Source organism: Phaseolus vulgaris, chromosome 3 (genome assembly GCF_051622355.1).
Source record: "Phaseolus vulgaris cultivar YP4 chromosome 3, ASM5162235v1, whole genome shotgun sequence".
NCBI classification, from domain to species: Eukaryota; Viridiplantae; Streptophyta; class Magnoliopsida; order Fabales; family Fabaceae; genus Phaseolus; species Phaseolus vulgaris.
In genome coordinates this window covers 7,084,811-7,110,099 of record NC_143500.1, presented here as the reverse complement: position 1 = coordinate 7,110,099, position 25,289 = coordinate 7,084,811, and the positions used below count along the sequence as shown (strand labels likewise).

At 34.6% G+C, this 25,289-nt stretch overlaps 1 protein-coding gene and 2 non-coding genes across 3 annotated transcripts; 2 read left to right on the top strand and 1 right to left on the bottom strand.

The window, feature by feature from the left end:
• Positions 1-494: 494 nt before the first annotated feature.
• On the bottom strand, positions 495-3,201 carry UGD1 (UDP-glucose dehydrogenase 1). The gene is made up of 2 exons (XM_068606466.2): positions 2,928-3,201; positions 495-2,234 (listed from the first exon to the last, which is right to left on the bottom strand). The coding sequence occupies exon 2, from the start codon at positions 2,211-2,213 to the stop codon at positions 771-773; it is 1,443 nt and encodes a 480-aa protein (XP_068462567.1). The 5' UTR covers positions 2,214-2,234; positions 2,928-3,201; the 3' UTR covers positions 495-770.
• Positions 3,202-16,169: 12,968 nt separating this feature from the next.
• TRNAT-AGU (transfer RNA threonine (anticodon AGU)) lies at positions 16,170-16,243 on the top strand. The gene has a single exon. It is a non-coding gene; the product is annotated as a tRNA-Thr (tRNA).
• An 8,096-nt stretch (positions 16,244-24,339) lies between these two features.
• TRNAT-AGU (transfer RNA threonine (anticodon AGU)) lies at positions 24,340-24,413 on the top strand. The gene has a single exon. It is a non-coding gene; the product is annotated as a tRNA-Thr (tRNA).
• Positions 24,414-25,289: the final 876 nt, after the last annotated feature.

Genomic DNA, 25,289 nt, shown 5'->3' with positions numbered 1-25,289 from the left:
CATACCCTAATTCAAAAATAGTGAACTTTCTTTTCAAATCTTCATCCTTCCCCTCTTTCACACTCTTTAACTTTTTCATTCCCCAAACCAACCAGAAAAGGACTATGGAAATGACGGAAGTATCCTCTAGAAAAAAGAAAAAGACAAAATCTCGTCACTTTACTGGGATATTTTTTAACTATTATGGTGTGTAATAAAAAATTAAAACTATCAGAAGATTTTGTATGGAATTTCGTGGGTGTGAAAAAAGAGGGTACAGTACATTAGAAATCTCAACATTCCTCAATCATCTCAGGACAAATTTATGAAGTCCACATGCAACACGTGCTATGTTAATAACTAATAATATAATTTAACTTATACTTTATAGAGATTCACCTGTGTGTTGCTGCCAACAACAAAAGACATTTTTCATTTCAAAGTGGAATTTTATAATGATTTCTTAAAGCTCATAGAAAGTAACAAAAGAACATTAATGAAACCAATGATATCCGTTGTATAAGAATTCCTCAGTACTTGTTTATTACGATAAACCAGGTCACCAAAATAAGGACTTTTAAAGAGCTAAAGACCATGATACTCAGGCAATTAAGCTCTCTAACTTTGGGGTAAAACCTGATCAAATAAAAGTAACATGAAAGAAATAACAGTAACAGAAATCTAAACTATATGAACTGCAAGATGATAGCATATCAGGAGGATAGGGCAATCACTCTGAAAGACCAACACATTCTTCCCAAAAAGGTAGCTCCAAACTCTGCTTTTTTCCTTTAAGCCACTGCAGGCATGTCCTTGAGCCATGAATCTAGAGGTTTGCCAATGGAGTAAACAATGAAACCAATTTCCCTCAGCTTGTTGACATCAACAACATTGCGGCCATCAAAAACGAATGCAGGCTTCTGCATGCTGTCATGAACCTTTTGGTAATCAAGGTTCTTGAACTCATCCCACTCGGTCATGATGCAGATACCATGTGCATCCTTGATTGCCTCATAGGCATCCCAAACCACAGATACTTGCTTGTTGGAAGTGGGGCTAAGTGGTTGAAGATGGGCAGGGTGGTCCCAATCAAACTTTTTCATGGCCAAATCCCTCATGATTTGGTCCTCAGAAACCTGAGGATCATATATGCTCAATTTGGCCTTGTCTCCCAAGAGGCCCTTGCACACATCAATGGCTGGGGTCTCCCTAGTGTCACCAGTGTCCTTCTTGAAAGCAAATCCCAGAACAGCAATTTTCTTACCTGAAACTGTGTTGAACATGGAAGAAACCACACGGTTCACAAACCGGTTTTTCTGGTAGTCGTTCACCTTAATGACCTGTTTCCAGTAGTTAGCCACCTCAGGGAGGCCATTGCACTCGCAGATATACACCAAGTTCAATATGTCCTTCTGAAAGCATGATCCACCAAAACCAACACTGGCATTCAAGAACTTTGGTCCAATTCTTGAGTCTGTGCCAATTGAGTGAGACACCTGTGAGACATCAGCACCAGTTGCCTCACAAAGTGCTGACATGGCATTCACAGAGGAGATCCTCTGGGCCAGAAAAGCATTGGCTGCAAGCTTTGAGAGTTCAGCAGACCACAAATTGGTGCAAAGGATTCTATCAAGAGGAACCCAATGTGCATATACATCTCTCAGAGCATGAATAGCCTTTTGACCTTCTGGGGTTTCCCTGCCTCCAATAAGGACTCGATCCGGCTTAAACAAGTCTGCAATCGCTGTGCCCTCAGCAAGAAACTCAGGGTTTGACAGAATTGTGAAATTGATGCCTTTCCTGTTGTGAGTCAAAATCCTCTCAATTGCCTCAGCCGTTTTCACAGGCACAGTTGATTTTTCGACCACAATCTTGTCTGTTTTCGAAACATCAGCAATCATCCTAGCAGCACTCTCCCAATATGTGAGATCAGCTGCCTTGCCAGCTCCAAGCCCCTGAGTTTTTGTCGGCGTGTTCACCGAAACAAAGACAATGTCAGCCTCAGCAACATGCTTCTCCACATCAGTGCTGAAGAAGAGGTTCTTCCCCCTGCACTGCTTCACCACATCATCAAGCCCAGGCTCATATATGGGAAGATGGTCGCTGTTCCACGCATTGATTCGTGGAGCGGCAATATCCACCACCACCACCTCAACCTCAGGACACTTCAGGGCAATCACGGCCATGGTTGGCCCACCGACATAACCAGCTCCAATGCAGCAAATTTTCACCATTTTTTATTCTTGTCTAGCAGCCTGCGCCACAAAACACACACAATGATCCAAACTCAAAATAACGCATAAACAATGCAAATTCCAAACTCACTCCCAAACATATCAAGATCCAAAGCAGCATACAATTGAAAAGACCATAGATACAACAAAACTCGTCCACCAACATCATTTCCAAGAGAATGCTACGCAATCCCGACTATAACCACAGGAAGAACAAGATCCACACTTCCCATGCAGATCAAACACAGAAATACAAACAGATCCAGAGAGAGAAACAACATTAGATACGAAAATTCAAAATGTTAAACATATATGATTGAAATGTTCAGCTAATAAACACATGCAGACACACACATCACCAAAATATACTAAAGAAGAGACAAATGTGGAATCCAAATCCCCACATGATAAAAATTCAGACACCAGATCTAACAACACTATTCATACGGAACAAGCCAAACCGACAGATCCAGTGATCATCCAACCGACCCAAAATTAAAAAAAAAAAAAAGAATCCCACATAAAAAAAAAGGTGGCAATTGGGGCCGAAACAATAACACCCAGAAGTCGAAATCGAAAGAAAGCAAAGAAACAGAAAATGGGTAGGAAAAAAAAAGTTACTTGCAGCCAAGAAAAGGAAAGAGATCAAAAGGGAAATAATGGAAGAAAGGAAAGACGAAAAGAGATGCATTTGCTTGGATGGGTGGAATTTACCTTGAATGATGAATGAAAGAGAGATCTGAAGTGAGAGAGTAAGAAGAATTAAGAGGGAGAGAGGGAGGGAATGAGAGGAATGAAGAGGTGTGAGAATTTATACAGAGAAACGAAGAGAGAGAGAGAGAGACAGTGGCAGTGAAAGATCAAGATCTAACCCGTCCCGTTCCGTAGACCATAGTTTTTTCCGTGACAAATGCATTACAATGTGCCTCACACGTTTTCGCTTTTCACTCCTTTTCTGCGTCTTCTCTTCTTACCCGCTAATTATTTCATTTTTTATTTAATTCCGCAAATTCTTCTTTAACTGTTTATCCATTACATATTAATTAATCGGATATTCTCTACTGTTCCTATCTAACAAACTCCAACTAATTTTTTTTAACTTTGTAAAAATAAAAAATAAAACTAATAAACATTATATTATATATTTTTATATAAACGAAATTTTTCATTCTTATTTCTATTTTATCCTTATATCAATATTTAATTTTATTTTGGTATTACAAGCTTGTTGTCATTTTTTATTTTTTTTTTCTAAAACATTTGGTATATCTGAAGGGACGATTTTGAATGGAAATAGATGATTCATTTTCAAATTTTAAATTTTGAATGATTTTGTGACTCAATTCATAATATAGCAATATTTACACTTTTATTTTTCTAGTACTTTTTTGTTTTTACTTTCCTATTTATATTTAGCATCTTTTTATTTTTATTTCTCTTGTACCATCTCAAAAGTAAAAAAAAAAAAAATTTGAATGCATTAAAAAAATAAATATTTTTAATATTTAAAATAGTTATTAATGAATAAAGAAATGAGTTTTTATAAAATAAAAATAAAAGATTAATAAATTAAAAATGTTTAGTTTTTTTTAAATAAAAAATTAAACCCCACAACAACATAAAAGTTGAATCTATAAACATAAATTAATATTTATTTTTATTATTATTAATGATGTAATCATGTTAATTTTAAGTAAAAAGTATATGATATAATTATAAAAAAATCAAAGTCAATTAGTATTAGTAGTGAACACACAGATAATATTAAAGTGCCTACTCATTTTTATGCATTAAGTATACATTTACATTAATTTTATATTATTTTACTTTTGAAATGGTGTTAGATATGGAAATAAAAACAAAAAGGTGTTAAATAGGAAAATAAAATAAAAAGTGTTAGATGCGGAAATAAAGTGTAAATAGTGTTATATGAGGAATTGAATCCGATTTTGGTGTCTCGTTCTCTTAAATAAATAGAAGAATTATAGAAAAAAATTATAAATAAGAATATTTATAGTATTTATTATAATATATCTTAATAAATATAAATCAACATTTGTAAATTTACTATATAATAAAGTTGATTGCATTTAAATTTTCATGTGTATAAAGGACATTTAATTATTTAATTTCATACAAGTAGCAACATTAATTAATTGGAGTTGTGAAGAGTAGAAAAAACCAAACAATACAATTTAGTTCATTGCATAAGTTTCTGTGAAGAATTATATATACAAGTCGGTTACAAATTTTACTTTTGAACAAGAAAAAAATTGAAACTGCTTTCTACACAATTTGCGTTTCTTTTTTCTTTTTTTTTTAAGTTTTTATTATTCAAATCAAATTAATTTTATCTTAACTCAATCTAAGTTTTGTATAATGTAAAACTCGTTTTTCTTTCTTAACTAGATTGACTTTATAAGATTTTTAGTGTTTAACTAATCTAAATTTTGACATAGCATATCAATAGATATAATGTGTTTTAATTTAAACAAACATTTTCATAATTTTCTCAAGTTAATCTATTTATCTCTTTAATACGGATTTATTTATAACTAATAATTGAAATATCTATTAATCTCTTTAATAATTTATTTTATTTGTAACTTTTTAAAATTTTAAAATACTTGTGCAATCATGCAAACAATTCTCTGTTATTGATCTTGGATTTTGACACTATTGACAAATTTACTTAATTGATTATTTGCATGTGGTGGAATATATAGTATTTAATAAACATTCTCTTATAGTTTGCAATAAATGACGAACATAAAATTTGGGTTCTAATTACATAAATTTTACGAATAATAACTATATGGAGTTAGATTGAAGTCATCTTCCATTATTTCTTATTTTTTTCTTATTAAAAAGTAATAATCCTATCTCTTAATTGTCTTTTAATTCAAATGTCTTTTTTTTTAATTGGATAAATAAAAAAATAAAAAATTCTTATATTGACGTTGAAGTAGAATTTTTATTTTTTATTTTCTTTGGGAGAGTGAAGTTGAATTTAATACAACAAAACATTTTCACTTATCTAAGTAATAGAAGTATTTAATATTTTTTAATTTTTAAGCAAAAACAATAGCACAGCTTTTATCAGACTCTTCTATTTTAGGAAAAACCCTTTATATTGAAAATCATCTTAAAATTTCTTAAGACAATAACTATGTTACTTTAAAAATAATAATAGTTTTGAAAATATCCAATTTAAAGTATTTTCAATACACTTTACACACTTTTTTGATAATTTTTTCGAAAAGAAATATACGAGTGTGTGTTCTTTATCAAATATAAAACACTTTCAAGAAAAAACAAAAAGATGGACCCACTTAATATAGTTTCTTTTACCACATAGTCTTTCTCTATATATAAAACATTTATAAGTAACTGTAATATTTCTATAAAGTTATCTTTAAATAAACGATGAAAAAAAGTAAATGTGAAGTTTTAATTTAAAACTTAACACTACAAAATCATTAATTATAAACTAATTTTATAGAAAAAAATATAATTAATTGTTATAATAATCAAATTAAAAATTATTTTAAATAATTTATAAATTAATATTTTATTTACTATAAAATTAATGCAATCAATTTATTCATGTTTATTTGCCACCGTTCGCAATTTCATATCACATATTTAATGACAATTTTCATGGTTTATATTATACATGTATCTCTAAACCTTTTCTTGACAAGGAGTGAAAATTTCTTAATTCTTAAATTTAAGAAAAAATATTAAAAAATCTCACAATATAAAAATATTTCATATATAATTGTTGGATGTAAATTTTAACTATAAGTTGATACTATAAAATTAAATTAAACTTAAAATTCATTTTTTTAAGATCATATCATAATTTTTAATAACTTATTATATTTTATTGAACTGATTCATTATCAAATCACCTATGAAGCTCCGACACTCCTTTTAAATGGCGTGTCGGTGTCAGATACTCGGACACCGACACTTGTATGACACTTATAGAATACGTATCCGTGAAATGTCAAATTCAAAAAGTATTTGTTGGATTTCTGACAATTCTAGTACTGTTTTAATACAACTTTAAAAATGAAAAGTACATTAATTTTCTAAAAATTCAAATTTATTGTATAAATTTTTATTATAATTATAAAAATAAAAAACAAATCATTTTGAACTAGTCATAAAAAAACATTTTTTTGTTCTAAAAAATAATCTAAAACATACTTGTGCACATAAATCTTTATTGTCAATTTATATAATTCATAATTATATAATATAAAGATTTGTCTCTCGTATCTTACATTTTAGAGATTATACGTATCTCCTATCTCCGTGTCTGTATCGTATCAATATCCGTATTAATATATATGTTACAAGGTTGTGTGTGATGTGTTATCTCATTGACAAAAAAACATTTCATAATATAAAATTATGTTTAAAATGTATTTCTTAGGAAAAATAAAATAATATATAAAACTACTATTTAAAACGTAATGCTTCAGTTTAAATTTTTTATTTGTTTCCGTTTCTCGAATTTTGAGGAAGCTTTGAATTTCAGAAAAGTAGTATGTCACATGGACAGAGAAATTGAGTACCGTGGAAGATATTTCAACACAACAAAAATGGCAGATGCAAAATCATGTACAAGCAATCGTTCTTAGATTAAATTGAAGATCAGGAGTCAAAAGAAAAAAAAATTCTATGTTGTTTAGTTATGGTGTTCTATTTATAAGTATATTAAGTAAAATAGTGTTAAATAATTTATTTAACTTATATATAAATGTTCTTTATGTAAGATAAATTTTTTTAGTAATTGTAGTTGTAGATAATTAGGGTCAATCTAAGAGAAAATTGGGTCAATATACTTCAAAAGGGGTTTGCTTATATTTCTAGATACAAAATTTTTTTATTTAGGAAGGAAAAAAATCTGTAGTGTGCAACAAAAATAAAAAAATTCCTAAAAAGCAAAAATAAAAATTGAGAGACTAATCTAAATAAGAAGATTATTGAGAAGACAAAATTAAACATATATTACAAAAACTAAAAGTGTTATTCCAAAGTTTAAAAACAACTGCATGTTTTAATTTAGTTTTAACTTAATTGTAATTTATTGTCTGTATTTACAAAAAAAAATAATTTTCTCCTTATAATTTTTCGTTCATGATCTTCTACGCAATTTTAATTTGTCAGTTTTTAATTACCCAAAACTTTGTTTAATTTTCAGTTTGTAAAAAATATATAAATCGTTATAAAGTTACATTTATAACAAGTTTATACAACTCCTACTCCACTAATATCTCAAAATTTTTTTATAATGTATAATATAATGAAAAGTTAGATATAATTAAACTGAAAATTGAATAAAATTATGAATGATTAAAAATTAAGAATCAAAATTGCTTAAATCCACATTAAAAAACATGATTACGGATGATTAAAAATTAGAGACTAAAATTGTAAAAAACAAAATCAATTTTTTAGGCTTTAGCTTTTTTGTTGAGAAATATTTTTTAATTTTTTTTAAACTGTTAAATTTTGAGCCTGAAGTTTATCAACTAAAAACACATGAGGATTTTCTTAACTGTTAGATGTTGGAAATATTTTTTACTTCAGTTTATTTATTGTTTTCAAAGTTTAAAATGATGTAAGTTATTTTTATACTACATAGCTTATTTTTATACTACGTATCTTATTTTTATTTTATTTTAATCAATTCATAGTTATATTTTTATCATAAAAAATAAATTTCATAATTATGTTATTAAAACTAGTGAAAAATACAAATTTTATCGCGCATGTTACGGTTCTTTTAAGCGTTACCAAAATTAAAATAACAATTAAAACAACATTTTTCGTTAAAACATGTTAGGGTTTTTTTTTTTTTTTTTGAGTTTAGGAAAGTTTATATTCGACATGTTTCAATCGACTGAAGAATAGGAATGTCTTAGTAATATGAACAAGTGGAGATGTTGATGTCTTAGTAATGTGAGAATTGTGGGTTATTAGGGAGATGATTGTAAGAAGAATCGGGTGTTTTATAATAGTGGTATTTTATGTTATATGTATGTATTGTGAAATATGTTTTTAGAGATTATATAGCTCAAACATTAAACTACGACTCAAACAACATTTAACTAGTAAATCATCATTGCATGCATCATTCAATGTAACACAAGTGTTATCATAGAAACTCAAGTCACAAAGTATATAACTCAAGTTTGAGATTTGAGCAAGAGAGGTCTAAACAATTATCTCTTATTTGAAAAAAATAACACTTAAATGACGAAAAAGTCAATCGTGCATTGATAAGTAGCAATGGTACATGAGATTTTGCAAGTTATGAGACCATGTTGTTACGTGTTATTGCTTAAATAAAATGTGGTCACTCAAGTGTGATGAAGTGGCGAAAATAGTAATCTTAAACTTGTTAGGTTATATAATAAAGTAGCATTACTCAAACATTGGTATGAAAGTTTAAATGACCTTAGTCAAATGATACATACTAGATGATCTTGATGATAAGATGGTGTTGATGATTAATATATGGTAATATTTATATGAAATTGATGAGTTGATATGCATGTGCCATATGATCAATGGTGACATTGAGATAGAGACATATGTATAATGTGATATTTATATAATATAATTATTCTTTATAAATATTTGTTGATGGATATTTAAAAAAATTCTCATTTGATACACTATTAGCAATAAAAATAAAGGTGAGATAATAGTTTTAAGAAAACTATTAATGATATTTAAATTGAATCAATTGAAAAATTAAGAAGAAGAAAAATAATACTTAGGCATATTTTATTTTGAAGTAAGGATTGTCTCCAACAACTTATTCATGGAAATAGTTTATTGAATCGCCTTTTCTTCTTTTGTACTCTTACTAAATCATATTATAAAGGCTTTATTAGGTAATTATTTTTCTATAGAAAGCGTAGAAAATAATTTAGCATAAAGTATATTAATTATATATAATACATCTTATAGTCACACACCTTGATTGCTATTGAAGACACTTTGTGTTCGTGCAAGATCTCTCATGTTCCAACTATAATGTGTTTTAAAAAAACCTAATAAGGTAGGTAGTTGTTCGTGTAAGAAATGATAGTTACTCGATAATAAGATTCATACTTAAGAAAAGTGTACTCAAGGATCAAATTTCTTATACAATGAGTTGTTGGGTAGGACCTTAATAAGCACTTTATATTTATACAAAAAACTTTATATCAATAAAAAACAATATAATATATTAACGATTTATTATTAGAATAACTTTTTTGGTAACTTCATGGGAGCGTATACTAAAAGTATGAGACATCCTATAGCTTTACATTAACTTTACCGTATAATAATACATATATATATATGAAAATTAAGTTTAAGTCTTTAGATTTATACAAAATTTAAATAGGTAATATAAATTAATCATATGATTTAATAACTTCAATTTCAACGTATTTGTGAAAATTAATTTGCTGATTTTATTGATTGTTTGGTTTATTTAAATTTAAATTTAATTATTTATAATAACGCATTAAAAGATTAATATTTTATAATTTGTTATGATAAGTTGTAATACATATAGTTAATTACAATAATTCTGATACATTTATTATAATAAATTAATTATTTTTTCTCTTAAAATAATTAACTAAGTTTGCTTGACTTGATTAAAATTATTTTACAACATTTGATTTATATAAATTAGATTAATTTGTTATCTATGTAGAGATTTGTTGTTGTGATTGTCCTTGGTACATAAGCAAATGCATGTGTGTAGGGTACTTAGATAAACTTGAGAGGTATCCACTTTCAAGGAAGGTTTACCGGAGAACCTATTATAAAAAAATTTCTATTTTTTAAGTGACTTTGAAGAATTAGAAGGCAATTTCTAAACAAGTTCACTTTTCATTCAATAGTTACTTACTTCCTAAACAATAACAATTCTAAGTGGAAGAAGAACTAAAAATATCCCCGAACATCTAGAACTCTAATAATACATCAACTATTTAAGGATCTAGAAAATAACCTTTAGAGTATAAGTGATATATTTTAAATGACACCGGAATATTAAATGAAAAGAGCATATAAATAGAAAATTCAGTTATTCAGGTTTCATTTAAAAGAACCATCATCTCTTTAGAAGTTTCATTTTTTCCTTTCTTTTCCCTTCTCTCTAAGATTCTGACCTCCCCGCTCATCAATTTGATGATTGAAGTCCGCCAATAGACTCCTCACAACGACGAAGACTACAAAACTGTCCGATCAGATCTCTGATATAGTAAGTTCATTTTTGTTTTTTTCTTTGAATCAAATTTTGAACTTGATTGGTTTGTCTCTGTCTATGCTTTGCATATGACTCTTTTAGCTTTAGGGTTAATCTCTGTTACCTCAGGATCCTAGTAATATAGTTAGATTTTTTTGGACGTGGGGGTGACCAGCTCCAACTTTTGCTTGCAGGATTGTCTCTTTTAAGAGTAAAGTAAAATATTGACTGAAATTGTTGATTTTGAATATTATATATTGATGTTAAGGTGAATAAGTTATTGAAAGTGTTTGTGATTGAGAATTTAAAGTGTTTGAATGGGAATATAAATGAGTTGAATTGTATTTGAATAGTTGTTGAATTACTTAAAATGTGATGTTTGATGAGAATTGGTTTTTTGATATTAAATGATGTATCTAATGAGGTGAACTTTCGATCAAAGACATAGTATTTTTAGGAAAGGAAATATTGTGTTGAAATTGTTATTATGGTGTATTGAGTTGTGAGTGTCCTGTGAATGAGACAATTAGACTCTATTGGTCTAATGGAATCATATAGATGAAGTTATTCAGTTGGTGGGAGATTATGCGTATGACTGTGTGGATTTAGTGAGTAGTATGACATTGCAGGTCTCTTGGATGCTAATTTCAATATTCAAGTCTTTAGGAAGTAGAGTCAAGTGTTTGAGTATGTGAATCAATAGAAATCTAACAGGAGTAATGTGGATGATGAACGTGATAGACACTGGATGAAATTGTAAAAATATGTGAATATTGATGGTTTATGTTGATATTTAAAGTTTTATATTTGAAGTTTTAAAAATAGCTAACTTACCATGTGCTTTGTTTTGTGTTTATTTTCTTTAATATGTGATGATTGTGTTAATTTACACGAAAGCAGATGAGGTTGCAGGTAATAGAGCTCATCAGTGAACAACTAGAGGATGAATATTTTATTTTTGATGTTTTGTTTTTTAAACTTTTGTGTATATATTAAAATTCCTAAGAAAATGGATATATTTTGAGATACAATATGAGAAAGTAATATATGTTTATATGTTAATTAGATATTACATGTATAATATGTTATCAAATATGAGTAAAAATAAGAATATTCCATTATGACATCACAGTTGTTTGAATCTTAAGAGATCTAAGGCTTATGGAATTATTGTGTGTGCTTCAGTTGATTTGTTAGTAAAACTATATTTTTTTTTAAATTAAAATTTCTAAAGATTTATCCTTATATTGAATGAGAAATAACAAGGGTCTAATCAGAATAATTATAACACTATAAATAAATAAAAAACTTATTAATATCAATTAAAAAAAACATAGTTGACCTCAACTAAAAGTAGATCAAATTTGTTTAACTAATATTAATGGATAAATAACCTTGACTTGTCAAAAAATAACTTTAATTGATATTGATTGAATATAATTCTATTTGACTTAAATTGAAAATAAATGTATTTGTCATTAGTCAAACAATACTATTAATATCGAAGAACAAAATCTCTATGGATAAAAAATAATTCTAACCTAACATTAAAAATAAAAGAAATTTGATGATACAATAAAAAAAAACACACAATTAGACTTTATTCGTAAAGAAACATTCATCGATATTTGTCAAAAATAATGTTAAGATTATGATACTTAAACTGCAGTCAAACTAACCTTTGTATCAGTCTTAGTCAAGTTGAGGATATCATCAACAAAATTGGATTGGGGAATAGAGTATGATGAAAAGAAATATAAATTTAATCTATTTTTCTCTTAAAATTTTATAATTCTAACTTTTTAAAATTTCTTAAATAATATATTTTGTCATAAATAATTTAACATTCTTTTAAAATTATCCATATTGAATGTAGACCATGTCCATCTCATTTAGGAAGTATGAGTCTCATTGACCCAATTACAATGATGAAGTTTGACCCCATTGATCACATCATGCGAGAAGAAAGCTTAATGCAATTTGTGAGACTCTTGCAACTCTTGTCACAAGCAAGTTTTTTCTCTCTATTGTATTTTTTTTCGCAAACTTTGCATTCTATTAGAATAACATGGTTTTGGAATAGTCAAAACAGCTAAATGCTTATTGCAGAATTGCCTAATGGCTGGTTTATATTAGGCACAGACATGTGTGAAGATTGGCATGGGTGGGTCAAGTTCCAACAAAATAATAGTAAATGAAAGAACAAAAATTAATCAGTTGATAAAATTAACAAAAATATTCGTATGGACAAAATGGAGCCAGTATTTAGAACTGATATGTCGGTTTTCTTCTCGTTTCTCACTCCAAGTCTTCTTTTTTAATTATTGATGTTCGGTCGAGATTGACCTGAAAAAGGTAGTCCAATGATCGAATGTACTCTATGTTAAGAGTTTATAGTGTTTAGTCACAAACCTTTGTTGTGATGGACCGAATCTATTAAATATAACTGTTAACCGGTTTCTAGCATGATCCCTAATTTATAGGGGGAGGTATATTGGTATATAGGTATCTTTGGATAATATCTTTAATAAATCAATATTTTCATCAGAGTTAGCTGATTTTTCGGAGATGTCACCTAGATTCGATGTGACATGATCATGATTCGTAGAAAGTTTTCATAATTGTTATTACTATCATTTACTAAACGTCTTTAATATATATTAATGCGACCGGATCACAAAATTAAGTGAATTGACTTTTCCGATATCGATCGGTACAAATTTCTTAAAAATTAAAATTGAGGGTTCCATTTCCGAAAGTGTTGGCTAGATTAACGTAATGCTAACAAGTCATGTGAGGTTGGTGATGTATCACTTGACGAGTGCAAACAAATACCTCTTTTCATGGAACCAATAATGCTCATCTTTGCCTTTTTTCAAACCATTTTGCTTTTTCTACTCAACGTCACCACCTTGTGTCCTATAGGAAAATTTTTATTTTCAAAATTTTAACTGAATCAATTAATAGTTAAGAAGAGTTAAGTCTTACTTTAATTAACATTAACGTTGAGAAAGTTCAACGCTATATAAATAAAAAATAAAACTATAAATTTATTGTGTTCAAATTTTTAGTGAAAGTTATGCTAATTTTTTATATATAAATTTGACTTAGATTTATTGTTGTTAAATCTCCTTCCTAGAAAAATCAATATTTATTTGTTTTAAATATTCAGATTTGTATTTAAAGTAATTTATGTAGACCCAACTCGTTGACCTTATTATTTTTCCACTGTGCATGTTTATGTATACTTTATAGGGCTGCCAACCCCACATTCATTCCAATCTGTGTTCATTTCACCCTACAATACACGGACCCCATATACCAAACTTTTTATGAAGGAAAATATATGATATTATTAAAATTTTTATTAATGAATTTAATAAAGAACTTACTAAAAAATAAAAATTTTAAAATAAAAAATAATTAATTAATACTATTTTATAAAATATAAGATTATATACAAATATTTGATAATTAAGGTTATATATCAATGTAAAAACTACTTTATAAATTTTTATTAATAATTAAAAATATTTTAGATACCAATAATCTTTTAATTTATAAAATAATATCTAACTTAATCAATATAATATTTGATTATTTTTTATTTTTAAAATTAGTTGTTATTTAATTATTTTTTTAATGTTTCTTAAATCAAGTTTCTTAAATATATTATTATTAAGAAACATATATTCAATTTTACTCTAATAGGAAAATAATTTCTAAAAATATTAAAAGACTTATATTTTTTTAATTTTTATTTAGTTATGTTTCAAATAAATTTCAATTAGACTTTGATTAGTTTTACTTGAAATTTGTGTTTTTATTTATAAAAGAACTCTATCCTATACAATTTTTTTAGGTTAAAACAAACTTCATTTTTTTTAAATTAAAGAAATGAGTGTATCCCATAAGTTTTCTAATAATAGATTTTCTCAAAATTTTGTTTTTTTTTTTTGCTAAATTAAGGAAATCAACAAGAAACTACTATTGAAGATGTTTTTACAATATTGGTGCAAAGTTTCTATTGAGTTGTAATTAATAATTCATCTTTGTTAAATTTGATTGATTAAAGTTTCTATTGAGTTGTAATTAATAATTAAAAATACTATATTATTTTAAAATATTACATTGACATGATTTTTGCATCCATGTTTCGAGCTTTTGATGGAGTGTCATCAAATCAAGTTTTAAAATATCAAAATTTCATAACATGAAACAAACTTTTTCCAACAAGTTGCCAAACTTGAGTATTAGGTTGCATTAAGTTTTTTTTTTTCTGCCACCAAATTTCTTTTATTTGTTCATTATTTGTTCTTGGTTTAGGTAAAACCTTGACAAAAGTAAACTAGATCAAACCAAATGATTTTATTGACTTTGAAGTTTTTCTTTTTTCTTTTTCAAAACCGACTTGAACCACTTTTTTTCAGATGAAGTTTCACATGGATCAATTTTAGTGAAATGAAGGTACAACATGGAACCAAATGGTTGGTGTGCCATTTTACGTTACATGATTTTAAGGAAGAAACTTTGTCAAAAGAAGGAGATTTTGCTGCGTTTGAGGAACAACATGACATGCTTGTATCTTAAGGAAAGGGTGGGTGGTTTAATGCTCAATATAGAAGCTGTAATCAGTGCAAAAGTGCGTTAAGAGAAGCTAATTTATCACGTCAGTGCACAACAAAAGGAAAATATTGTATTTATGGGCTTTTTTTCTATAGTGGGTAAAATATTTTTCATTAGCGATTAGCATCACCCTGCAGAAATTGTTCTGTTAATAGAGTTTGTCAGACAAAATAGGTGGAAATCCTCTTTCAGTTTTCAGTTTTATTATGTAATTGAATTAGGTTTAAAGTCTACTTCGTAAAATGATATCAGAGTTATTTAGAGCCTATACTAGCGAATATTTATTGGGCTTATCAGGTCATCTGCTATCGGGCCGTTATCAGATCACCCATAATATGTTATCTCATGCACGAGTTGTTACTCTCGGCGTGAGGGGTGTGTTGGAAATCTCACATCGACTATATATTAGAGCATTTCATTGTATATAAATAGGTGCAAACCTCATTGATTTTATGTGATTAAATTAGGCTTGAAGTCTACTTTATAATATTTTTACGTTCTCAATTTATTTATTGTTTTCAAGGGTTTATTATGGAGTATGAATCCAACCCATGTTTAAATTAAAATTGAAACATTTATGCAATTTTTTCAATGTAAATAAAATATATTTAGAAAGGTTTAATTTTTTTTTTCAAAATGGACTATTTTGTGGGTTTCTTGCCACTCTCAATTCAAAATTGATAAAAGAAATTTATAGGTTAAACCTTATTAATTATCAATTTTTAATTGATTTGGATCGCTAATTTAAAAGATCTCTTCATTTTATTTTACAGATTAAATTTCCTGTATCTTATTTTATGGTTAGTTCTGGCTGCATTGACTTTTATTTATACATAATTAGCTAAATTGAAATTTTGTTTCTCCTTTAATTTCTTATTCATGATTTTGGTTATCTTATTTTCTTCCATGATTTTAGAAAATTGGTATTTGTGATCAAATAATAAAATGTGATTACATTGTTTTTTATAGTTTTATATATTTTTAATTTATTCAGTATTTTTTCAGTGTTACTTTAAATGAATGTTTTAGTAGATTTACTAAAATATTAAAAGATAAAAGCTTTCATAGCTCAGTTGGTTAGAGCACCCGTTTAGTAAGCGGGAGGTCTTGAGTTCAACTCTCAATGAAAGCATCATTATAATTACTTTTTTACTTAGATTTGTTTGCAAGAACTCTTTTCAATTTTTTAATTTGGGTCAATTATTTGTTTTGAACAATATGCACTTTTAATCATTGTTTAGAGTAAAAGGTTTTGTTATTGAGAAAGATAAGTTTTGGCAACTATTGGATAAATTGTGTGAAGAAGAGAATAAAAACTAATGTTGCATGTCATGGAATCTAAAGCTTCTCAACATAAAAGCTCATCAAAAGATAGTAGAAGAAGAAGAAAATCAAGAGAGTTCAAAGCTACTCAACGAATAGATAAGGGAATGCAACGACTACTTGTTTTAAGCCTATATAAAGGCATGAACACTACACAAAAGAACCATAATTTGCGAGTGCTAAAATTTTGCTGAAATTTCTTTGTGCCTTTAAAGTTTTATAAGAACACAGTTTGTGTATTGAGACAATTCAGTCCAAGACGAATCCTTCAGAAAAAAATTAATATATGTTTTGATGATAACTGTTCCTGCTAGATGGGACCTAAAGAACTATTGAAGTCTTCTTCTTCTTCCTTCGGTCGGGCAGGTGAGTAGGTGATGAGCTGGGATTCTTCTCGTCCTCCTCCTTCTTCTTCGGCACTCGGTCTCGGTGGACATCGGATGGTGGGGGTACCTGCGAAGGCACTCCGATGCTCAAGTCAGTAAGGCGGGTGGTCAACTCTCAGGTAGGTGAACAGTAATAAATGACATACCTTACTCCTTGGGATGCATGCTATTGATATTATTCTAATGGGCCTACCTTGTTGGGCCCGTCTATCAAGGTGGATACCGCTTAGGGTTGTATCACCTAATTCTTAATGATGGATTAGCTTTACTGATCTCGGTTTGAGTGTTAACGGTAATAGGGGTCGGTCGTTCGGCCAAGTTTTCCTGGTATGAGCCGGCCATCGGCCAGATCTCCATGGTCTCGGTCGTTTCGCCCAAGTCTTCTAGGGTCCCGGCCATGTAGACCGTTGGCCTCGTCGTTTGGCCAAGTCTATCAAGTCTCGGCCAGTTTTCCTTTGGTCTTGGTCAGGTCTCGGGCAGCCAGGTGGGTCTCGGGCAGGGAGACCAGGGGTCGGCCTCGCCCATACCGATACACTTGCCCCCCAGGCTCGAGGGCAGATAGGTTAGGTGTGCCCGATGAGTTTTTAATGATGGTGTCGATCGGTCTCCCTTGGTCGTGCGGCTGTTTCGTTTCTCGAGGTTCGACGTGACTAGGTGGCGTGACATGACCTCAGGTGGCGTGACGTGATGTGCATTGATGAAGGGTTTTTTCGGGCGGGAAAGCTCGTGGACCGTTAGATCTAAGAGATCTAATGGTTGAGATTTGTTCATCGTTTTGAATTCCGAGGCCCATGAGTCCTATAAATAGGGGTCTACTACAGTGTCGAGACCTTGCATTTGTGTTTGTGAGTTTGTTCTGATAGCCGAGCGATCCTTCGCCCATTGCTCTGATAGCCGAGTGGCCTCTCGTCCATCCTAAAAAAGGTTAGTTATGTCGAGCCGGTCTCGGCTTACATCTTCTTTGTCCGGTTGTACCTCTTCACCTCCCGGTCGCCCTCTTTCTCCTCCTGGTCGTCCCATTTCACCCGTCGGACATTCTTCCTCTTCTTCTTCTTCGTCCACTTCTTCTCTTTCTTCTTCTTCTACCGCCGACTCTTTGTCGGTCGGGGTGGCCGAGGTTCCACCCAGGTAGAGGTCGTGAGGGGGGTTGATCCGACCATCGCCGTGGATCGGTCGGACTCCCCTCTACTGGTTGCCCCTCTTGCGGATCGGTAGGGTTATCCTCCGATGGTCGTCCCTCTTGAGGATCTTGGCTGGGTAGACTCTAGGGTAGTTGAGATGTCGTCCAGCTATGACACCGAGGATGTTGTGATCGAGTTTTTGCTCAAGCATTCGGTGTTAAAGCCGGGCGGGCATTCTCATTACTTCAGCATTGTGCCCTGCGGGTCGGCCGAGAGAGTGTGTATGGGGTGACCGGATGCCGGTCCCCCCTTTTTTTATATGTATATATGCTTTTTCTCGAATCTTCACGTATCTCTATCCTTCGACGAGTTTACAATGGACGTTCTTCAGGTGCTCAACGTGGCTTCCACCCAGGTTCATCCAAACACCTGGGCGTCCCTTCAGGCCTTTCGCCTGTTGTGTGACGTAATGCGCCTTCATCCTACCCCCTCCTCCTTTTTATATTATTACACCTCCCATCCCGCTAAAAAGGCTTCTTGGCACTCGCTGGTCGGTCGGACAGGGACCATGCTGTTTGACTCCTTTGCCGCCTCTTATAAGAGGTTCAAAGGAAGAGCGTGGTCGACCCATCTCAAAAGTTCAAGAAGAGTCTGAGGGATGGTGGGAATATTGCAGCCACCACCCACTCCCTCGGATCTCTACCGACCCCTCCCCCTCGCCGAGAAGTGGTGGCGGCTGAGACCTCTCCTCGGCATGTGGAGAGCGTGTCTGGGCATGCCGAGGCCGATGGCCGGGTGTCGGCTCTCAACCTCTTAGGGGTGGCCTGCAGTTTATGGGAAGAGTTCGCGTGGCACTCTCGGAGGAGATTCGGGAGTCGATCCGAGGCGTCTCCCCTACGGACCTACTGAGGAGCGGCCTGGAGCTCGTATGTCGCTCAATCGTCCTCGTGGAGCACAGCATCCAAGGCCAAGACCGTCGCGCCGAGGACGTGTCTTTGTTGGAGCATCAACTGGCCGAGGCTTCCACAAATCTGAAGCAGTCGTTGGCTGCCAACAACGAGCTCTCGGCCCAGATTGCTCGAGAGGGGGTCGAGAGGGAGATCGCCCAGAGAGAGGCTGCTGAGGCGAAGTGGCTCTTGGCGACGGAGAAGGCAAAGATGCTGAGGGTGGCAGCCGAGAATGCCATGGTTAAGAACTTGGTTGAGGAGGGAAAGAAGAAACTTTCATCCTCGGTCGAGGAGTTGGCCGCCCTTTAGGCTGCGAAGGACGACGTTGAGGCAGAGCTTGATCAGAACTTCGAGGAATCGGAGGAGCTGTTGAAGAAATGTTTCTATTGCGCCGTGCGTCAGGCCCACGTGCTTTATGGCGGGCCGCCGGCCACCGGTGATTTCAACCTCGACTACGAGGTTTACCGGAGTCGGTTGATTCTGAGCTCTAAGGTGGCTACTTTGATTGCACAAGAAACTGAGCCGACCGGGACCGAGATGGGGGAGGCCGAGGCTCAGGGTAGGGAGGCTGAGGCCGAGGAGGGTGAGTGCGTAGAGGTTCGCCCTTGGCTGGGTTGTGGCCCTTTCTTGCTTTTGATTTCCTCCGAGGCGGGGGTGTGGTCTCCTTATTTTGCTTTTTGATGTATCACCCCTTTCCGCATTTTAATATATCGCCTTACTCCTTTTTTCATAATGACTTTGTTTTGCATAAAAAATTACAAGTTTAACGAGTCGGTCTTTAATTGAATCAGGCGGTCGGCCACATTGACTGTGATGTTAATGAGTATACCTGGGCGTTCGGCCATTTAATTGCAATGTAAATCGAGCAAGTATGATTTGGGCGTTCGGCCATGAATTGCGATTGGTAAATCGAGCAAGTAAGAAATGATCGGTCGGCCATTTAATTGTGATTCTTAGTTGAATCAGGCGGTCGGCCACATTGACTGTGATGTTAATGAGTATACCTGAGCGTTCGGCCATTTAATTGCGATTGTTAAATCGAGCAAGTATAATTTGAGCGTTTGGCCATAAATTGCGATTGTTAAATCAAGCAAGTATAATTTGGGTGTTCGGCCATGAATTGCGATTGTTAAATCAAGCAAGTATAATTTGGGCGTTCGGTCATGAATTGCGATTGTTAAATCGAGCAAGTAAGAAATGATCGGTCGGCCATTTAATTGTGATTCTTAGTTGAATAAGACTGGGCGATCGACCATTATTTGCGATGTTAATCGAGCAAGTGTGATTGGCGGTCGGCCAATACTTGCGATGGTAATCGAGCAAGTTTGGTTGGCGGTCGGCCAATACTTGCGATGTTAATCGAGCAAGTGTGGTCGGCCAATACTTGCGATGGTAATCGAGCAAGTGTGATGGCGGTCGGTTTTCATTAATGGTTGGCGGTTGACTATTACTTGCGATGGTAATCGATCAAGTGTGATTGGTGGTCGGCAATTACTTGCGATGGTAATTGAGCAAGTGTGGGTGGCGGTCGGCCGGTACTTGCGATGTTAATCGAGCAAGTGTGGGTGGCGGCCGACCATTACTTGCGATGTTACTCGAGCAAGTGTGGTTGGCGGTCGGCCATTACTTGCTTTGGTAATCGAGCAATTGTGGGTGGCGGTCGGCCGGTACTTGTGATGTTAATCGAGCAAGTCTGGGTGGTCAGTCTCGGCAGGGTATGCCGAGCCGAGAAGTTGCAGAAGAATAGTGCCAACACTTTGGTGAGAACGCCTCGTTAAAACCTCCCTGGTTGGGTGAGGAAAAAGTGCGTAATTTTATTGACTTTAGCTGTAATAGAACTTGAGGTGCGTGGCATTCCACGTCCTCGGTACAATTTTGCCTGAAAGTCATTCTAAATGGTAAGCTCCCCCTTGTGCGACTTCTCGGACTCGGAAAGGCCCCTCCCAGTTCGACGAAAATTTCCATTCATTCTTTCTCGCATCGCTGCGCATTCTCCAGACAAGGTCGCCCTTCTGGAAACTCCTCGGCCGGACCCTTGTGTTGTACCGTCTGGACGCCCGGATTTTGCAGGTGGCCTCCTGCATTCTGCTTTGGTCACGAAACTCACTTACCAAGTCGAGGTTGACCGCTAGGCTCTCCCCGTTTAGGTTGAGGTCGAACATCTGTCGTCGTATGGTGGGTTCGACCACCTCCACCGGGATCATGGTCTCGGTCCCGTATGTCAGGTTGTAGGGTGTCTCCTGTGTGGTAGTCTAGGGGGTACACCTGTACGCCCAGAGTACCTCGATCAGTTCCTCGATCCATCGGCCTTTTGCCTTGCCTAACCACTTTTTCAGCTCGTTAAGTATGACCTTGTTGGCGGCCTCGGCCTGTCCATTGGTTTGAAGGTGTTCTACCGAGGTCGTGATGGACTTGATGCCCAGGTCGTCGTAGAAGGACTGTAGGCCTCGGTCAATGAACTGTCGGCCGTTGTCTGTGCGGGACGCCGAATCGACAGACAATGCTCTTCCATACGAAGTTTTGCATGTTTTTTGCCGAGATGGAGACAAGGGGTTCGACCTCAATCCACTTGGTGAAGTAGTCAACTCCCACCAGGAGGAACTTAGTCTGCCCTTTCCCTGGGGAGAAGGGGCCGATGATGTCCATCCCCCAAATGGAGAACGACCATGGAGAGATGATGTTGTGCAGCTCTTCCGGCCTGATGCGGTGGAGGGGGTTGAACTCTTGGCACTTGGCGCATTTCTTCACGTATTCGGCACAGTCGCCCTGTATGGTCTGCCAGTAGTAACCGGCCCTTAAGACCTTGGCGGCCATCGTCCTCGCCCCCGGCGTGATTTCTGCAGATCCCCTCATGGATCTCGGCCATAATGTACTCGGCCCGTTTGTTGGTGATGCATTTTAGCAGGGGGGTCAAGTAACCTCTCTGGTACAAATCTTCGTTGATCATGGTGTACCGGGCGCATTGTTGCTTCATTGCCTTTTCTTGGTCGGCCTTGCACGTGCCGGCCGTTAGGTACGGAATGACGGGTGTCATCCAGTTGTCGGCCTCAGCCTCGACCTCTTCTATAGCCAGACACTCGACCTCGGCCTCAGTCACACTTGGGTGTCTCAGCCATATTTGTATGACTGACCTCTGGTGGCTCTTCTTCTTGGTGACCGAAAGCTTGGACAGGATGTCGGCCCTTTTGTTGTCCTCCCTTGGTATGTGTTCCAAGGGTGCTTTGCTGAAGCGGGCGATGTTGTTTTTGGTTGCGTGGTAGTATCGCTGCAGCATAGGCTCTTTAACTTCGAACTCTCCATTGACTTGGCCGACCATCACTTGGGAGTCGCTTTTGCATGTGACTTCGCGTGCTCCCATGTCGTAGGTTAGGTTTAGCCCAGCGAGCAAGGCCTCGTACTCGGCCTGGTTGTTGGTCGTCCAATCCGAATTGGAGGGCTTGTTCCAGGAAGAGGTCGCCTGGCCCCTCCAGGACGACTCCCGTTCCACAGACTGTTTTATTTGAGAAGCCGTCCACATCGGGTGGGTAGTGGTGTCAGTTCGGCCGAGAAGTCGGCCAGACATTGAGACTTGATGGCGCCCCTCGATTCGTAGCGTATGTCGAACTCAGAGAGTTCGACTGACTATCCTATCATCCTCCCTGCAAGGTCCGGCTTAGACAAAATTTTAAAAATAGGGTAGTCGGTTCTTACAATTATGGAGTGATTTTGGAAGTAGGGGCGCATCCGTCTTGCAGTGAGGACTAGAGCGAGGGCCACCTTCTCTATCATCTAGTACCTGGTCTCGGCCGAGTGGAGGGTTCGACTGGCGAAGTACACCGGTCGCTCTTCGCCCTCGGTCTCTTGTACCAGGGTAGCGCTGACTGCTTCCTCCGAGACTGCCAGATATACAAGGATCGGGTGGTCGGGTCTCGGCTTTTAGATGACGGTCGAGGATGTGAGGAACTCGTTGAATTGTTTGAAGATTTCCTCGCATTGGTCGTCCCAAGCGATTTTTTTGCCTTTTCGGAGCAGCTGGACCATCGACCTCATCCTCTCGGCCAGGCGGGGGACGAACCGAGAGAGGGCGGTCAGCCGCCCTAGGAGCTGTTGCACCTCCTTCACACTGTTCGGACTTCTCATGTTGAGTATGGCCTAACACTTGTCGGGGTTGGCCTCTATCCCCGGTGGGTGAGCATGAAGCCTAGGAACTTTCCTCCTTCAACCCCGAAGGTACATTTTTCGGGGTTGAGCTTCATGTTGACTCCCCTTAAGGCCTTGAAGACCTCGTCCAAGTCCTTCAGATGTTGATCGAATGAGTCGGACTTCACGACTATGTTGTCCACGTACACTTCTACCGCCCGACGATTAGGCCTTTGAAGATTTTGTCCATGAGGCGCTGGTAGGTCACCCCTACGTTCTTGACGCTGAACGACATGACCTCGTAATAGTAGTTGGCGTCGGCCGTCATGAAGGTCGTTTTCTCCTTGTCCCTCGGGTGCATGCTTATCTGGTTATAACCAGAGTAAGCGTCCAGGAAGCTCATAATTTTGTGGTCGGCCGCCCCATCCACCAGTCGGTCAATGTTCGGGAGGGGGTAAGTGTCCTTCGGACATGCACTGTTGATGTTTCTATAGTCGACGCACATCCTCCAATTACCGTTTGGTTTGGTGACCATGACGACGTTGGCCAGCCATGTCGTGTATCAGGCCTCCCTTATGAACCCGGTCGACAGGAGCTTGTCGGCCTCCTCCTTCGCCACGAGTCGTTTTTCGTCGCTCAAGTCCCTCTTCTTTTGAGAGATCGGGCGGGCTTCCTTGAATATTGACAATCAATGGGTGATGACATCCGGGCTCATCCCGGCATGTCGGCCGACGTCCATGCGAACAAATATTTGTAATATTTTTACATTCTCAATTTATTTTTATTTTTTTTAGGGTTTATTATGGAGTATGCATCCAACCCCTGTTTAAATTGAAATTGAAACATTTATGCAATTTTTTCAATATAAATAAAATATATTAAGAAAGGTTTACAATTTTTTTTTCAAAATGGACTATTTTGTGGGTATCTTGCCACTCTCAATTTGAAATTGGTAAAAGAAATTTATAGATTAAACCTTATTAATTATCAACTTTTAATTGATTTGGATCGCTAATTAAAAATATCTCTTCATTTTATTTTACAGATTAAATTTCCTTTATCTTATTTTATGGTTGGTTCTGGCTGCATTGACTTTTATTTATACATATTTAGCTAAATTGAAATTTTGTTTCTCCTTTAATTTCTTATTCATGATTTTGGTTATCTTATTTATTTCTTCCGTGATTTTAGAAAATTGGTATTTGTGATCAAATAAAAAAATGTGATTACATTGTTTCTTTTACTTTTATATATTTTTTATTTATTTCGTATTTTCTCAGAGTTACTTTAAATGAATGTTCGGTACATTTACTAAAATATTAAAAGATAAAAGCTTTCATAGCTCAGTTGGTTAGAGCACCCGTTTAGTAAGTGGGAGGTCTTGAGTTCAACTGTCAATGAAAGCATTTTTTACTTAAATTGGTTTGCAAGCACTTTTTAATTTTTTAATTTGGGTCAATTATTTTTTTTGAATAATATGCACTTTTAATATTGTTTAGAGTAAAAGGTTTTGTTAATGAGAAAGATAAGTTTTGCCAACTATTAGAGAGATTGTGTGAAGAAGAGAATAAAAACTAATGTTGCATGTCATGGCATTTATAATAGCTCATCAGATGGTAGTAGAAGAAGAAGAAAATCAAGAGAGTTCAAAGCTACTCAACGACTAGATAAGGGAATGCAACAACTACTTGTTATAAGCCTATATAAAAGGCATGCTTCGAAGATGACACTACCATTGCTGAAATTTCTGTGTGCCTTAAATCTTTGTAAGAACACAGTTTGTGTATTGAGATGATTCAGTCTAAGACGAATCCTTCCGGAAAAACTTTCATATATGTTTTGATGATAACAAAAACCTAATAAAACCTTAAGAATATCTTAGACGCAACATGATATATAAATCACATGTTAGATGAAGTCTAAACACAAAGTACTCAAAAGGCAAATACATAAGACGGTGTTGTTAAAATGTGCTATGCTGCATGCAAGAAAGTATGACTCTTACACATACCAGACGATGATCGAATGAACGTAGTAGACGAAGATCATGTGTTGAACGAACAACTGACAAAGAAGTTTTCATACTTAATCTTTTCAATTTTACATGTGTTATTCAAGTGTTCTAAATGTGTTTTGATTATGTTGAGTTATACAAATCATATTTATCAAAACGCAGTGTTTAATTAAAATCTTATAATATTTTCAAACAAGTTTCAACAAATATATCTTGTGACTATGTTTTCCAATATATTGAAAACATTATGAGCTCAATTGATATATCT

What these genes read in the sequence shown, in the direction of transcription:
- UGD1 (XM_068606466.2), bottom strand. Translation starts at nt 2,213, where the DNA reads ATGGTGAAAATTTGCTGCATTGGAGCTGGTTATGTCGGTGGGCCAACC.